General features: G+C 49.9%; 3 protein-coding genes across 3 annotated transcripts; all 3 read left to right on the top strand.

The window, feature by feature from the left end:
* Positions 1-273: 273 nt before the first annotated feature.
* Positions 274-4845, top strand: LOC311351018 (ferroportin; the record flags this gene model as incomplete). Its single annotated transcript, XM_084471101.1, has 8 exons — positions 274-376; positions 468-535; positions 652-811; positions 957-1072; positions 1306-1432; positions 1965-2219; positions 3244-3942; positions 4580-4845. 8 exons carry the CDS (start codon positions 274-276, stop codon positions 4843-4845), a joined length of 1794 nt encoding a protein of 597 aa, XP_084327227.1.
* Positions 4846-7700: 2855 nt separating this feature from the next.
* rpp25l (ribonuclease P/MRP 25 subunit-like) lies at positions 7701-9884 on the top strand. Its single transcript, XM_084471791.1, is given in 3 exon segments — positions 7701-7842; positions 8675-8903; positions 8905-9884. Coding segments are annotated over 2 exon segments (780 nt in total). The 5' UTR covers positions 7701-7842; positions 8675-8699; the 3' UTR covers positions 9481-9884.
* A 1564-nt stretch (positions 9885-11448) lies between these two features.
* On the top strand, positions 11449-13197 carry LOC311351917 (uncharacterized protein). Its single transcript, XM_084472075.1, has 4 exons — positions 11449-11625; positions 11977-12124; positions 12557-12665; positions 12843-13197. The coding sequence occupies exons 1-4, from the start codon at positions 11550-11552 to the stop codon at positions 12966-12968; spliced, it is 459 nt and encodes a 152-aa protein (XP_084328201.1). The 5' UTR covers positions 11449-11549; the 3' UTR covers positions 12969-13197.
* The last annotated feature ends 3923 nt before the right edge of the window (positions 13198-17120 follow it).

Genomic DNA, 17120 nt, shown 5'->3' on the forward strand with positions numbered 1-17120 from the left:
TAAACCGATTTTTAAGGGAAGGACTTCTCTTATGAAACGGCTTCATTGAGTTAATGTCGATGTGGAACGTGTCAGGCCTGTATGACTGGACAGGTAACTTGCAACTGTTTGGGCCGAGAACTACACATTATATGGAAAGAAAAACGGCTCAACATACAGCATTTTAAAAGTCCAATCGTGTCCCTGTCCTCGTAAAAAAGGTTCTGAAGCTGTGGGGTTAAATGTTGACCCTAGGCGAAGTCAGGCGTTTGACCTTTGACCCCACCACAGGAAATGTCCCTGCGCGCCGATGCCTCGGAGTCAGGGGGAGTGGTGGTGGAGTACGAATCTGAGGATGTCAGGGAGCCAAGCATTAAAAAGTCTAGGAGTCAAGCAGGTAAACAACCCTCCCACCCCTTTGAGAGAAGTTCTGTTGCGGTTCCACCGTGTGTGGGATGATGACCCCTTGATCTGATGTGTCCTCGAAGGCTCAGCGCTCATCTATCTGCGGGGACCCAAGTTCCTGATCTATGTCAGTGGGGCTTTATCGATGTGGGTAAGACGTGTTTCCATATCCTCACACAGGGATCACAGCGTTTCAGTGAGCCCACAGGTCGTCCCGCCACACACACGGGTCCGAGCGCTCACCAGGTCATTTCTCTGCCACACCAGGGGGACCGCATGTGGCACTTTGCCATCTCCGTCTTCCTCATTGAGCTGTACGGCCGCAACCTGCTGCTGACGGCCGTGTTCGGCCTGGTGGTGGCCGGGTCGGTGCTCCTAGTGGGGGCTCTGATCGGGGACTGGGTCGATCGCAACCCCAGGAACAAGGGTGAGGCCCCCCCCCCCCCCCCGAGCACGTCGACCTCACCCTCAGAGAGACGGACGGCTTTTCGTGAGGATTATCCGTCTACTATTTTGAAGTTTGAGTTTTGAGTTTTAAATGTATAACCTCTTTTCTGTTTTCCCTGTTTTAGTCGCACATGCCTCCCTCTTTATTCAGAACGTTTCTGTGACCGTGTGTAGCATAATGCTCATGCTGGTGTTCTCATACAAGCAGTGGATCGAACAGATCTGGGACGGTTGGCTTACTGTGAGTATGCTGGGGAGGGTCCGCTGCGCATTTTGACGATGATCATAATTCCACGTAGACTACGGTTCACCCTGTGCTGTGTCTGATCTGTCCCCCGATGGTCGGAGAGGCCCCTCCCCGCCCCCCCCCCCCCCCCCCCCCCCCCCGTCGTCGTCGTCGGCGCCACTGAGCCTCAGTCTACCCTGTGCCTCTGCCACGTGTAGTAACATGTTGCATCACAAAACTTACACAAGGTGGTTTGTTATACGGTGGTGATCGTCCTGGCAGATGTGGCTAACCTTGCGAGCACTGCCCTGACCATCGCCATTCAGAGGGACTGGATCGTGGTCATCACGGGATACAACCGCGGACACCTGGCTGGTGGGTCCCCTCCTACTCTCCCCCCCTCACTGGTTGAACTGGGTTAGGGTTAGGGTTAGGGTTCATGACGTGTTCCCAACACGAACGGCTCCACTCATGGCTCAACTTTTAGAACCAATTTAGAAGAAAAAAAGTTACTTTAAGTCCGCCCACATGAATGAGCGTTTAACAACTGGGTGTATTTTAACTCTGTCCACTTTGAATGAGTGTCTCGGGAATGGGCCGTTCAACTTTGTCCACGTCGATGACGTTTGATTCTGTCCACAGTAATGACCTTTTAACCCTGGGTGACTGTTTCACTCCAGTCCAAAGCAATGACCGTTTTACCGTCTGTCCTCGCGAATGACCGTTTTACGTCTGTCCTCGTGAATGACCGTTTTACGTCTGTCCTCGTGAACGACCGCTTCACGTCTGTCCTCGTGAATGACCGCTTCACGTCCGTCCTCGTGAATGACCCTTTTACGTCTGTCCTCGCGAACGACCGTTTTCACGTCCGTCCTCGCGAATGACCGTTTTTACCGTCCGTCCACAGGGATGAACGCCACAATGCGGCGGATCGACCAGGTGACCAACATCCTGGCTCCGTTGGCGGTGGGTCAGGTCATGACGCTGGCCTCCAACGTGGTTGGCTGTGGCTTCATCCTGGGCTGGAACGTGGTGTCCCTCATAGTGGAGTTCTTCTTCCTGTCGCGCGTCTATCGCATCGTGCCGGCGCTGTCGGTGAAGCCGCCGGGCGTGGACGTAGAGCTGGCCTGTCTCCAGAGCGGGGCCAGGAGACGGCCGCACGGTACGCCTCGCCGTAGCTCGCCGGCTTTCCTTAACGCCGCAAATAATAGATTCAGAAATTATTTTATATTTATCTTACTGTATGATGAGATGATGTTTGAATCAAAAACAGTATTGTTAAATGTTTTAGTAGCTCGCCGGCTATATATATATATATATATATATATATATATACGTTATTTTAATAGTAAAATGCATTAAAAAATGTTTTACTTCTGTAAGGGTTAGGATAAGATATTACCGACCGTGAATTTGATGCCTTATTGCCGTTGATATGTAATTAATGGAATGAGTCGATTCCAGCCCAGTTTTATAAGCAGTAAGCAAATGTGGAATTCTGTTTCACCCATGAGCAGTAACTTCAATGCTCCCTCACCATGCGGTAAACATTAGAAGACCCGTCCCAGGTGACCTAAAAGGTCTATATATAGCGTCGGGTGAGGGTGTTAGGAGCATACCACTTGACCTTTGACCTTTCACTGTAGCTGTACAACTCTTTGTCATCCAGACCTTTGGGCGGAACCCCTCATAGACGTAGCTGAGACAGATAAACACACATACAGTGTACCAGCGCACCAGAGCCCCCTGTACATACAAGTATTACTGCAAGAGACCATGGCCAACGGGAAATAGTGGAGGGAGGTCAGCAACTGCTGCTTACGCTGCCAGTGTCTTCATTCAGCAAACACAGATTAACACACGTCCTCATGGAAAACATTACAATGGAAAACATGACAAAGCAACACTATCTCTGAAATAATAACAAGCCACAATACTACTATGTGTAGTATCAAACATATACATATCAAAATATCACTTATTATTATTGTAGATTTGTCTTGTGTACCACAGGTCAAAAAACACTGGAGGCTAGAGGCCAGTCCAGCCCCGTTCCACCGGTCCGTGCACCTGTGCACCGGCGTCTCAAACCACACGCTGCTGCTTTCCTCCTAAAAGCCACACGACACCAAACCAAACCTGATCTGATCTCCTTCATCTTCCAGTGAAAAGCAGCAGCAGCAGAGCCAGAGAGACCTCCGCCCCGCCGGAGGAGCCCAGCGAGCGCAGCGAGCGCAGCTTCAGCCTGAAGGCCGTCGCCGGGCTGCCGCTCTGCTTCCAGCGGCTGCGCCAGCTGCTGAGCACCTGCAGGGACGGCTGGACGGCCTACTACCAGCAGGACGTGTTCCTGGCCGGCATGGGCCTGGCCTTCCTGTACACCACCGTGCTGGGCTTCGACTGCATCACCACGGGCTACGCCTACACGCAGGGCATCAGCGGCTCGCTGCTCAGCCTGCTGATGGGCGTGTCCGCCATCACGGGCCTCATGGGCACCGTCATGTTCACCAAGCTGCGCAAGGCCTACGGCCTGGTCAACACGGGCGTCATCTCCAGCTGCCTGCACCTGGGCTGCCTGCTGCTGTGCGTGTGCTCCGTGGTCGCCCCCGGCAGCCCCATGGACCTGCGGCTGCTCATGCCGTACGGCGACGCCTCCAACGGCTCCACGTCCTCGCCCGCCTCGCCGGGCGGGGGCCGGATGGCGAGCCAGAGGGAGAAGCACTCCTACCCCCTGGGGGGCGGCAGCAACCAGCCGCTGCTGCCCGACCGCTCCTCCATCCACTGGACCAACAACACCGTGCTGTTCGACAACGTGCCGTCGGGCACCGCGCCCGAGTCCTACATCTCCATCATCCTGCTGTTCCTGGGGGTCATCACGGCGCGCGTCGGTGGGTAGGGGGGGGCCCCCGCACCGCCCAACTCACGGCTCCTAACCCTAACCCCGGGGGGGGGGGGGGGGCTGTTTAATGCAGGGGTTCCCAGGGGCCCGTATGCTTTAGGGGTGGGGTTCAGGGGCCAGACGCTTTAGGGGTGGGGTTCAGGGGCCAATTCTTAAGGGGTGTGGTTCCCAGGGGCCAGACGCTTTAGGGGCCAAATGTGTTCTATAAAAATAAATGTGATTAGGCTTCACTAGAACAGGCAAGGAGTTGTCTAGGGCCCCAGTTAACCAGTGTAACCCATCTGTCCGTTGTCTCTAGTCCAGTGAACCAGTGGTACCCGTCTGTCCGTTGTCTCTGGTCCACCCATCTGTCTGTTGTCTCTGGTCCACCCATCTGTCCGTTGTCTCTGGTCCACCCATCTGTCCGTTGTCTCTGGTCCACCCGTCTGTCCGTTGTCTCTGGTCCACCCATCTGTCCGTTGCCTCTGGTCCACCCGTCTGTGCATTGTCTCTGGTCCACCCGTCTGTCCGTTGTCTCTGGTCCACCCGTCTGTCCGTTGTCTCTGGTCCACCCATCTGTGCGTTGTCTCTGGTCCACCCGTCTGTGCGTTGCCTCTGGTCCACCCATCTGTCCGCTGTGTCCGCAGGCCTGTGGTCCTTCGACCTGACGGTTACCCAGCTCCTCCAGGAGAGCATCTGTGAGTCGGAGCGGGGCGTGGTGAACGGCGTGCAGAGCTCCATGAACTACCTGATGGACCTGCTGCACTTCATCATGGTCATCGCCGCGCCGCAGCCGCAGCACTTTGGCATCCTGGTCGTCATCTCCGTGCTGTTCATCACCGCCGGCCACACCATGTACTTCCTGTACGCACGCAAGGCCAAGAGGAAGAGCCGCCAGCGGCGAGACACGTAGAGGGGGATCCGGAGACCGCCGCGTGATTAACACTGACCTGCGGTTGACCTCAACCCTGGGTTCACCCTGGCCCACAAACCCGGGGTTCACCCTAAACTGGGGTTAACCCTAACCCATAAACCCTGGGTTAACCCTAACCCATAAACCCTGGCCCATAAACCCGGGGTTAACCCTAACCCATAAAGCCGGGGTTAACCCTAACCCATAAACCCGGGGTTAACCCTAACCCATAAACCCGGGGTTAACCCTAACCTCTTACCCAGCTCCCTCTTCAGCAGCATCAAAAGACCACTCCCCAACCCCCCCCACCCCCCTCTCTCCATTCATTGGTCGCTTTCATTCTACAAGCCCGCCCAGCACGTGGCCAGCCAACCAGTACTCAGGTGAAATCATAGGGGGGGTGGGGGGTGGGGGGGCAGCATCTCACCGTCATGTATCAGGGTTTGTTTGTTGAACGTGGACACAACAGATGGAGCGTTGTGGAGCCTTCACTGGGAGACCGACGTGGACCAGACCTCAGGTGGAAGAGGACATCAAGGCAGCGCCGGGGCACAGGCACACGCCCGTGACCCGCCAAATCGGGATAACACAACCGCTAAGGCCTCCGGCTAGCCCGGGGGGCACTCAGACAGCATTAGGGATCGGGAGGATAGAGATGGATGTTTCTCAGTTCGCATAGGATGATGAAGGGACTATAATTGACATCTAAAAAAACAAAAAAAACAACAACAATTATATCACAAACCAAACAAGTGGCATAAATGTTACTGATCCGTCCACTTGGAAATATTCCAGGAAGTCCTGCGAGGAATACAAGGAGGGGATGAGACGCTTGATGTGGAAACAGAAAGCAATCCAGCAGAAGAGGAGGACCGTAGAATAGCTTTCCCCCTGGCGTGTTTCTCTGTGGATGAATCAAGCAGACGTGCACCTCTCTTTCAATCTGATCATTGATTTATATTGATTTATATTGAATTAATGACATGCATCTGGTACAGGAGAGTTGTTCATATCAAAGAAACCATTTTATCTTGTCTTTGGACGCGCATCAATGCTTGGTGTACTTATTAAAGACTATTGTTACTATTTCTACTTCACATAGATAGAGTGATATTCATGCCGTTTTAAACACCCTTTTACTTCATGCATTTCTGTGATTATTGTATGCCAATATCTGCTCTGTAGTATTGGCAATGGTGTTACATTACACTATATCTTAGGTTCTGTTTGTCAACTCTACCTGACCTCTGACCTTACCTCAGCTCAGAACTAGCAAACGTTTCAACAAGGACTTGGACATTTATCTCAGCTTCTTCTGTCTTCTGAAAACATGGATGTACAGTGGGAAAACACGTTGTTCTGCAAGCAGCACCACATCACATTATATTTGTACACTTTTCCTGTGGAATCTCAGTATTGTGCTGTCTTCTTCTTTTTCCAAAACCAACACTTATGATCACACAATAAACACACAAGTTACAAGACTCAAACTCTGTTTAAATCATTACTGTGCATGAGGTGACTGTGAACCTGCAGGAGGAGGAGACAGTGAAGGAGGCAGTGGAGGAGGCAGTGAAGGAGGCAGTGAAGGAGACACTGGAGGAGGCAGTGAAGGAGGCAGTGGAGGAGACAGTGGAGGTGACAGTGGAGGAGACAGTGGAGGAGGCAGTGAAGGTGACAGTGGAGGAGACAGTGAAGGAGACAGTGGAGGAGACAGTGAAGGAGACACTGGAGGAGGCAGTGAAGGAGACAGTGGAGGAGACAGTGGAGGAGGCAGTGAAGGTGACAGTGGAGGAGACAGTGAAGGAGACAGTGGAGGAGACAGTGGAGGAGACAGTGAAGGAGACAGTGGAGGAGACAGTGGAGGAGACACTGAAGGAGACAGTGAAGGAGACAGTGGATGGGACAGTGAAGGAGACACTGAAGGAGACAGTGGAGGAGACACTGAAGGAGACAGTGGAGGAGACAGTGAAGGAGACAGTGAAGGAGACAGTGAAGGAGACAGTGAAGGTGACAGTGAAGGAGACAGTGGAGGAGGCAGTGGAGGTGACAGTGAAGGAGACAGTGAAGGAGACAGTGGAGGAGACAGTGGAGGAGACAGTGAAGGAGACAGTGGAGGAGACAGTGGAGGAGACAGTGAAGGAGACAGTGAAGGAGACACTGAAGGAGGCAGTGGAGGAGACAGTGAAGGAGACAGTGGAGGAGACACTGAAGGAGACAGTGGAGGAGACAGTGAAGGAGACAGTGAAGGTGACAGTGGAGGAGACAGTGAAGGAGACAGTGAAGGAGACAGTGAAGGAGACAGTGAAGGTGACAGTGAAGGAGACAGTGGAGGAGGCAGTGGAGGTGACAGTGAAGGAGACACTGAAGGAGGCAGTGGAGGAGACAGTAGAAACAGGGACAAAGCAGAACCCTTTTAGTGGGGCAGCCACCAACAGTTGTACTTTTAAAAGTGAGTGGCCTCAGCTCCTAGTGGGAGTGCTCTGCAGACTGGAGAACTGGAGAACTGCAGAACTCTTGTGTCCATCAAGTGTCACAGACGTGAACAGACCAAAGAACACTCATTACCATTTAGATTATGTTTTTTTTTTTAGGCGGATGCCTAATCCAAAGCACAAGATACAACCCGGAAATTGCATGGATCATGCGTGTGCATCGATTGTAGTCTGCTTCAAGTGCTGCATTTTTAGAAACAAGAGGTAGAGAAAATATTTGACGGAGGCAGCGCTAGACTCTGGCGCCCTCTAGTGTTCAAAATATCCAATGCTCCACCACGGCGGCGCACTGCAGTTTGCGGCAGCTGGGATCGCGATACGTTAACGCAAATCTAGGAAGGAGTCAAACGTGGTGGGCAGACTGGTGATGTTGCTGTCTCTCTGGTCAGACAGCAAGCGTGGATATACGTCCATTTAAAGCCGGGTAAAGTAAAACGTAACTCGCTGGATGTCCGTTCAGGTTCATGTGGAGTTGATGGATTACCAACAGCTTGTTTAGCAGGTTAGTCTAATTCAGCAACACTGTCATATCGTAAACCACACTATAGCATTGATATGGGTCACTTTTCTCAGCAATGTTCGAACATTATTATATTGGAAAATGAAAATGAGTTTCATAAGAACCCTGCTGATGGTGAGCAGCGGGACTGAGGAGGTGATTGAAAAGACCCCAGACCAAAGGGTTGTTGGTTCAAGGGGTCGTTGTGTGTGTGTGTGTGTGTGTGTGTGTGTGTGTGTGTGTGTGTGTGTGTGTGTGTGTGTGTGTGTGTGTGTGTGTGTGTGTGTGTGTGTGTGTGTGTGTGTGTGTGTGTGTGTGTGTGTTAGATTATAACTGAGAGGTTAATATTAATATCCAATTTAATTAGGCCTGGGTAACGCATGTTTCTATCCCCTCAGACCCGGCCCGTACACATTTATATATTAAAGGTGACATATTAATACCACCAGGCGTGAGTGTGATTGGCTGTTACAAGCCGTTTTGGAAATCGGCCTCTTCTGACATCACAGGTGGGCGTGTCCACCTAGATGTATGTGACGGATAGATGAGCAGCGTTTGCTACGGTCCACTGGGGTACGGCTGGCGGACCGATCTATCCAGCGCACACATCTAGGTGGACACGCCCACCTGTGATGTCAGAAGAGGCACATTTTCAAAACGGCCTGTAACGGCTCATCACACTCAACACCTGGTGGTATAACAGGTCCCCCTTTTAGCATCCAACAACGTCACACGTCACGCTGAATCAAAGCCCCGAATGACTGACGGTAACCCCCCCCTCCCCCCCCCTCCCCTGCGTCCCCCCCCCCCCCCCCCCCCCCCCTGCGTCCCCCAGCAGCGCGTCCCGCCCCGCGGTCCCGATGGAGAACTACCGCAAGGCGAGCACGGAGGAGGACCCCGCCCGCTGCCCCTTCCCCCACCTGCCCGCCGGCACGCCGCAGGTGCGCGTGAAGGACGGCAGCAAGATCCGCAACATCCTGGGCTTCGCGCTCAGCCGCGTGGAGGCGCCCCGGCCGCGGCCCCTCCGCGCGGGGAACCGCCCGCCCGACGACGGAGCCGCCGCCGCGGGGGGGGGGGGCCCCCCCGCCGCCGGACGCCCCCCCCGAGGTCCCCGAGGTCCCCAAGCCGCTCAGCCGGCAGATCGTCTTCACGGCGACGGGGAAGGGCATCTCCAAGGCCGTCACGTGCGCGGAGATGGTGAAGCGGCGGCTGCGCGGCGGCGGCGGCGGCGGCGGCGGCGTGCACCAGCGCACCGAGCTGCAGTACCGCGCCGTGCGGGAGCTCTGGGAGCCCCTGGAGCCCGGCGCCGGGCTGGACGCGCTGACGGTCAGCCGCAACGTCCCGGCCCTCTGGATCCTGCTGTCCAGGGACCCGCTGGAGCCGGAGGGGCCCGGGGACCAGGCCCCGGGGGCCTGGGACGGCCTGTGGGCGCAGGCGGAGGGAGAGGAGGTGGGGGGGGGGGAGGAGGAGGGGGAGGAGGGGGAGGGGGGAGGAGGAGGAGGAGGGAGGCGGGCGGGAGCCAGGAGGAAGAGAGGAGGCTTTGGGGAACGAGGAGGAGGAGGAGGTGGGGGAGGGAGGGGGAGAGGCGGACGCCCCCCCGGGAGGCCCCGAGGACCTGTGAGAGGCCAGAGCCACGGCTGAAGGGATCTGAGGACCTGTGAGAGGCCAGAGCCACGGCTGAAGGGATCTGAGGACCTGTGAGAGGCCAGAGCCACGGCCGAAGGGTTCTGAGGACCTGTGAGAGGCCAGAGCCACGGCCGAAGGGTTCTGAGTGACCGTGGGCCGGACTCCTCGTGGGGGGGGGCGGATCCACGTTTCATCCTGTGACCTTCTCTACCATCTCCTCTCGGTCGGCTTTTGAGTCTACATCCCATAATGTACTGCAGGACTGTGAGGTGTCTTTAAGCCGGCGTCCTGTTGCTGTTCTGTTTACATTACTTTGTTTAGAGTTCAAGAGGTTGTTTTTTTTGTTACAGTCTCGTTTTACTGACTGAACTTGTTTCCATTTTTCTTTTTCAAATAAACAGGAAGTGCCGATACCACAACTTGTTTTTACATCCAATCAAATGTCCCGTATCGTCCAGCACAGCAGTTCCGTCAAACAGTCAGTAATGTCTTCATACAGTAGCACTGAGGCGAGCGGCCGTAAGCAGCCGGTGGTTTATCAACCAATCACAATAGTGGACGAAGTGCTGCTCTCATGTAGGAATGGCTACCATCCATTGGCTCCTGGCGAATGGCTACCATCTATTATTATGATTATTTATATATATATATATATATATATATATATATATATAATGTTATGCATTAGTCTTCATGAAAGCATCAATCTTTGTATTGTGATAATCGACTCAATAAAGATGTCTGTTACGGCTGACCACCTCCATATACACATGGATCTAAATATCGCAGGACATTCAAGCAGTAGTCAGCCAGTGATCAACCATTCAGTGTGGGAATACATATTTCTCTCACTGCTGTCATCTAAGTTCACCGAAAGCCATTTGGATAAATGCTGCTGAATACCTAAATGATAGTGTGAAAGTGTATATGAAATATGAAAGTATGAATATGAAAGTGTAATATAACACGTATTGCCCTGTCTTGAGCAATAGGCTGTCTGGAGTTTCCAAGATGAAGTCATCATCCCAGGCCAGTGCAGGGCCTGCATAACCCTGGGTAGTCATGGTTACCCCCAGTACACCATGGTGTCCACACACTGCCTCAGAGCAACACCAGCTGATGGTTACCAGTCCATAGTTATTAAACATTTGGTTGTGTTTTTGGGGGAGGTTTTGGAGCAGTGTGTATGGGGCAAAGAGCTCTCCATCTGGGCGTCTGTTTTCTTGTGGGGGGAGAATCCAAAATGACATCATCACTACCCTGTCGACCCTCTGAAAAACGACTTATCCAACAAATGCATGAAAGAGCTTCATGTCAACATGTAAAATACATAAGTACTAGGGGTGTGCATCTCTCCAATAAAAGACGATTCGATGCGTATCTCGATACATGGGGTACGATACGATTCAGGAATGATACATTTTTAAAATGGAACGATTCGATTCAGTTCGATTCAGAAGGATTTTGATTCGATTCGATGTGGCACAGCTCAATTCGAGAGGGTATGATGCAATGGATTTCTTGTTGAAAGTAGACAATCATTTCACAAAATGAATTAACTTGTAAATGTGGCATTTCCTTCAAAAAGATTTATCAAAGACTAGAGTTGTACTTGTTAGGGGTGTGCATCTCTCCAATAAAAGACGATTCGATGCGTATCTCGATACATGGGGTACGATACGATTCAGGAAACTATACATTTTTAAAATGGAATGATTCGATTCAGAAGATTCGCATCTTTTAAATCAAAATGGATTGTCCGATTCAAACCGGTTTTTGTTACACCCCTAATAAGTAGGGGTCAAGGTCAACATGTAGGTACGTGCGGTGTCTCATGCTTTGTAAAAGCAGAACACTTGGAATGGTTTTAAGGGGATTTTTGGAAGTTTGGCCCAAGAACTGAAACCGAAAGTGGCTAAGATCATCGTCACAAAACAACCTGGAAAGTTGGAAGGGAGGAAAAAAGCAGGCTGCTCATTGGCTGTTTAAGGGGAGGAGGCCTCCTGATTGGCGGGCTGACAGTTTTATAAAGGATGGGCTCGACAACATCTGAAGAGTGAGGGTTGGGTCAGAACAGAGCAAAGATGTTTTTTGTTCAAACCCTGATCGTCGCTGCTCTTCTGGCAGAGCTGGGCCTTGTTGTGGAGTCTTCCTTTGGGGGTGAGTCCTTTTATTAAGTTGTCTGTTGTGGAAATGGGCGTCAATATGTGTGGTTTCCCCAAGATATAGATATCAAATTAACCCTATATGCATGATGCAGGCCATGTTAAATATAACTTAACTGTTCAGTTATTAAAAGCTAAGTGTAGCTGTGTACAATTCAGTTTTAAATAGCTTTGAATAGCCCTTAATCAAAGGGCTTAACAGGCCATACCTGTACACCCCCCCCTGACCCTAGCCCCCCAGAGGGCGAGATGAAACTCCCTGTGTATAGAGCTATTTAATATCTCTAAAAAGCTCTGGCTGTGCAGTTTCAACAATGTATCTGCTGTTTCTGTTTCTGTCCTGCAGAGGGCGCCAGATCCTACAGATTCGATCTCTCCAAGGCGTCAGACCTGACCCGACTGTACAACTCGCCGGTTCATCTGGCTGTCAGGATGATCAGGCCGCTGGAGAACATGAGATTCCGGCTAGGACCCCTCAGCCACACAGGAGTGAAGTCAGTCCCACTTAACTCGAGCACAGTCCTAGAACGCGATCAACTCGTTCACCCGATACAACCGCTACAATATTGTATTGGTGTGTGGACCATGGTCAATGGTCTTCAGATGCAATAGTCTAACCTTTGGTTTTTTCCTTTAAATTGTTGTGCTGTTTTGCCGTTTTGGCTTCTTGCATCAAAGTATTTCGATGAAGTTCAATAACCTTACAAAATGTGTTCCTGAATACATTATATTTGCTATAATTTTGCATTACAGTTGGGCAAAATAGAACGGGTATCAACTAATTAAAATAAGAGACTAAAATGACTTCCCTAACGTAGGGTTGGATCTCTTAATTATTGTACGTGAGTGTAATATTCTGAACGTTCGATAGAGGTTAATTAAATGCTGCCCTCTGGTGGACGTTCTCATACCGTTTCCCTCTCCAGGGTGACGTTGCGTGACGGGTCCACATGGTTGGTCCATAAGGGAGACCGTTTTGGCGTCAGTTCTCAGACCGTGGTGGTGGACGCGAGACACATGGGCACTTCCTGGGAGGTAAGAAGCCCTAAAAGGGTCCATTGGGGGACCAGGGGAGCACCTGCCCCCCCCCCCCCCCAATGAATGATGGTCTAGGCCGGGTTATTCGAGTTTATGGATTATTTTTTTTGTACCCTAAAAAATATATAATAAATCATAATTATAACAATTCAAATTATGTTTCATGTTGTCTAGGATTTGGAAACAAAAGACTTCAGGGGGACCAAGACGGTGGGTGATTTTGTCAGGGCTGGCGGCTCCGTCTACAGACTCTTCAACGACAACTGTCACCATGGGTCAGGTCGGATGATGAGCCAGTGATCTCTGGCGCCCCCACCTGCTACATCTTTTAACTGCATCCAAAACCTCTTATTAGCCTAGAAGGTTTTAGTGCCTCGTGCTTCTTAGGAGCTCGACAACATATCATTTTCCATTTCATTCCATCCATTCTGTGGCATCTGACAAAAGCGTTCTCTTTCAAGCTGAATCATTCTGTTACTCCTGAAGCCTGGCGATGTGCACTTACAGATTAAAATAAATACAGAAATCAAATCCAAGTTGTCTTTGGTTCTTGCTTAAAGGGCTGATATTGTGCTTTTTCGACTTTTCCCCTTGCTTTTTTTAGACTGTTATATGATGTGTGTATACATGTTTTACGTCTGCTTAACTACAAAATTCTAAGTTGGAGCCAGGGGAAGTATTCACACCCACCGAGAACGCCCCTCAATAAGTGCGTGAAACAGAACATTTGCGTTCTTATTTTCGTAATAATGTGACTGTGACGGTGCTGAAGTGCAGAAGTCGACTTTATTTGAGCACTACCTTGGTGTAATTAATATAAACTTAAAAACTATCTGTTGGCAGTTGGCTGACCACCATCTATTATCACTGTTACTGAAAAAAAGGGTAACAACCTGGTTATGTTATTGTCCCCAAAACATGACGTAATCCCGTGTGTGTGTGTGTGTGTGTGTGTGTGTGTGTGTGTGTGTGTGTGCGCTTGCATGCTCAGCCCACAGCTCCATGGCAATATAAAATATTGCCATATCGTAAATATGGCAATATTTCGCCCGTTGTAACCAGGGCAGTTGCTAGGAATTTTGGGCCCCCTGAAAGAATATCGGTGTGGGCCCCTCTACCCCATTCATTGCCACCTTAAATGTTCTTGTTTTTCAGTGTTCTTGACGGTGCCTGGTGTAATACACCCAATTTGTTTCCATTTTTACATTTAACGACTTAACAAGTCAGAGTATTATTATGTAAATTATGTAATATTAATTGTCTTATTCTCATTTCCCTGATTTGCAACACGTTATTACACCTCTGATTGCAAATACATTTTCAATTAACCACTCAACAAATAGGTGTGGGTATTTTATTGTATTTAACAATCAAGCACTGATATGCAAAAAACAAAGTGTCCTGGCTCAAGATAGTCCACAGGTAAATATGTAGCATTTAACTTAAATGTGCAAGTGAAACAAAGAGCACATGGAATACGTTGTTGTAAAACAAATATCAAAAACAACAACAAGCCTCATCTAATCTCAATTAAAGTTTAAATTGGATTGTTTGTTCACTGTAAGTCTCATCGCTCACTCACTTCCGATGAGGAAGAACCATGGGAAGAACCAGGCACGTGCACACATAGGGCCCTAGGGGTGCTTGAGCCCCTGCCCTTTTTGCCTCATATTAAAAAGTGCCCTCTGAGTGTTCTTCAACAATCACGCCCGCAAAAGTGCTCGTCCGCGATCCAACACCCCCCCCCCCCGTCAACAATTCGGCACCTGCCCCTCAAAACTCCTGTGCACGTCCCTGGGAAGAACAAACCGCGGTGTGGACCAAACCATTTTTTAAGAAGGGGCCAAGGGGATTATTCAAATTATTAAAATTAGAATATTGTATGATTTGTGGCTTTGTTTTAATTCAGATTCATTCATATGAATATATATTAGTTCAGTGTATGCATAATCATATTGTCATAGAGGCTATTGGGGGCTGTGTGTGGGCCCTGGCGGGCTGTGGGCCCTTATAATTGTCATAACCTTTCCCCCCTATACGATGGCGCTGGTTGTAACTGCCATTGTTAATGCAGCAGAGAAAGATATGCTTTGGACCTGTGTATCACAATGAGGCCCAACACACACTACAGAACACAAGGAAGCAAGGAGATTCCTTCTTAACTTAAAACAAACGGAGACCAAACAACACTGGACTGGACTCAGAATGCAGGGAAAGCTAGCACGCCTAGACTTTGCCGACCACACCTCTGCTTCACACCCCATGTACACAGACGCTGCTGTTGGGGAGGCCATCCTCTGCTTCACTGTCAAAGCCAGACTGCGGGTGCTGCCTACCAAATAGAATCTGGCATTATGGTACCCTGCACACCACCGTCCACACTGTATAATGCACCCAGACTCTGGCCGTCAACTCGATTCAGTTGCCCATATTGTAAATGGCTGTGCTATGTAAAAAGGACTCTATATTGCACGCCATGACCGAATTGTCAATCTTATTGCTAGCACTGTTAAGGAAGTATTTCAAGAAATTGTGATCATGTACAAACATTCCCGTATTACGCCAGAGTGGTTTAGCAGCTCTATTTATGTGTTTTGTAACATCCCTAACACCCCTGATGTTGTGTTTTTAGACAGAGACAGAAGGGAAGTTCTGTTACTTGGAATAGGCTGTGTGTATGATCTCTACATGGACATTGCCTTTAATGATAAAATCATGAAGTACCAGCCCATTCTTGCAAAACGAAGGCAGTTGCTCAATACCAAGTACGCAAAGTCACCTCCAAAACAACTAGCAAAGTTTTGATCCATATGACCAGTGATAGGCAGCCTTGCAGTGTGATGCAGATGTTTTTTGTACCATTGAACAAAGCCCTATCTCTATCTCAAATAAAGAGTGTGTGTGTGTGTGTGTGATATATTATATTATATATATATACCCTCTTTATATAGAGGGTTTTGCACAACTGTAGTATAACGCTACAATGTGTGGCGGATTTTAGGTTCATCCGCCAATCAAACCAAAAGGAGAAGAAGCATGGTTGCCTTGTGATTGAACCCAACAGCACTAGCCTAACATGTAAACACATAAGTAGGTCGCCATTGTCAGTGGGCCTCTGGCGCATGCTCAATGTGTGAAACAACAATTTCCACGTGTTATTTAAGGTCGCAATGTCATTGTTTTGGGAAACCAGTTTGACCGGAGATGAGGAATAAACTGAAAACAGAAAACAGTTCCGGTGATGACAGAAGGCCAAAAAGTAGAATCTTTCGGAACGCCCTATGTATGGACGCACTACAAAGGCTTATTGATGTAGAGGCATGCCATGAATACTACAGGATGAGGCTCAGTTTGTCAATCTCCAGTCTGGCCCCCGTGCTACAGAGGCTCTTCATGGTTTCTCATGGAAGTCCTCCTTCTCCCGTTGATGTGCTCCACTCTACTCCATGGTAACACATCCCTTATTACACTCTTTTTTGGTGATACTGTGTCTATTTCATCACTACAGACTCTGAGGAGTGTAGAGGACATGTTACTAGACTCTGAGGAGTGTAGAGGACATGTTACTAGACTCTGAGGAGAGTAGAGGACATGTTACTAGACTCTGAGTGTAGAGGACATGTTACTAGACTCAGGAGTGTGTCTGTGTTGGTATGCACGTATCATATGTAGTGTGTGTGTGTGTGTGTGTGTGTGTGTGTGTGTGTGTGTGTATGCACGTGGGTTGATGGTTTCCACTGCATAAGTCCAGCAGTGGGGATGTCCGTCCACCTCCTCCTGCTCCTCCTTGTGGAGGAGCAGGAGAAGAAGGAGGAGGAGGAGGAGCAGGCGTTCCTTTTCAGTAGTCCATCTTCCTCATCCTCCCCCTGCTCCTCCTCCACCTGCCCCTCCTCCTTGTGGAGGAGGAGGAGCAGCTGGAGGAGGAGCAGCTGGAGGAGGAGCAGGAGAAGGAGGAGCAGGAGAAGGAGGAGCAGGAGAAGGAGGAGCAGGAGGAGGAGGAGGAGCAGGAGGAGGAGGAGGAGGAGGAGGGGGCGGTGCAGGCCCAGCGGCAGACGGCCCAGGCTGGGGTATTTCTAACATACAATTATTAGTTATAGTATAATAGTATAATAGTTACAATATAATAGTTATATTATAGTACAATTATTAACCCTAAAAAAGCATGACATGGAATCTTTAAAGGAGTTTGGCTGCCACAGAGTGGTTGTTTCAGAGACTGAATGGAAAAGTCCAAATGTCGTTTACCTTTCAATCATTGAAGCTGTTTTCTATTCCTTGTGTTACCTAGCCAACCCATCTATCTCCTATAGGGTTATCTAGTCCCTGTGTGGTTCACCTTATCCTGGGGTAAACCGGTAACAAGGAAACAGTGAGCCCTTAAGCGTTCATCAGCTTGACGAGTTGAACTCTGAACTCTGTTCTTCAGGTACACAGGACCTGCTGATTACGAGC

Source organism: Micromesistius poutassou (assembly GCF_964030765.1).
Source record: "Micromesistius poutassou genome assembly, chromosome: 8".
In the NCBI taxonomy this organism is placed as follows: Eukaryota; Metazoa; Chordata; class Actinopteri; order Gadiformes; family Gadidae; genus Micromesistius; species Micromesistius poutassou.

What these genes read in the sequence shown, in the direction of transcription:
- LOC311351917 (XM_084472075.1), top strand. Translation starts at nt 11,550, where the DNA reads ATGTTTTTTGTTCAAACCCTGATCGTCGCTGCTCTTCTGGCAGAGCTG. An exon ending in CTCAGCCACACAGGAGTGAA is followed by an intron (nt 12,125 to 12,556) that starts GTCAGTCCCACT and finishes TTCCCTCTCCAG; the next exon opens with GGTGACGTTGCGTGACGGGT. An exon ending in ACATGGGCACTTCCTGGGAG is followed by an intron (nt 12,666 to 12,842) that starts GTAAGAAGCCCT and finishes CATGTTGTCTAG; the next exon opens with GATTTGGAAACAAAAGACTT.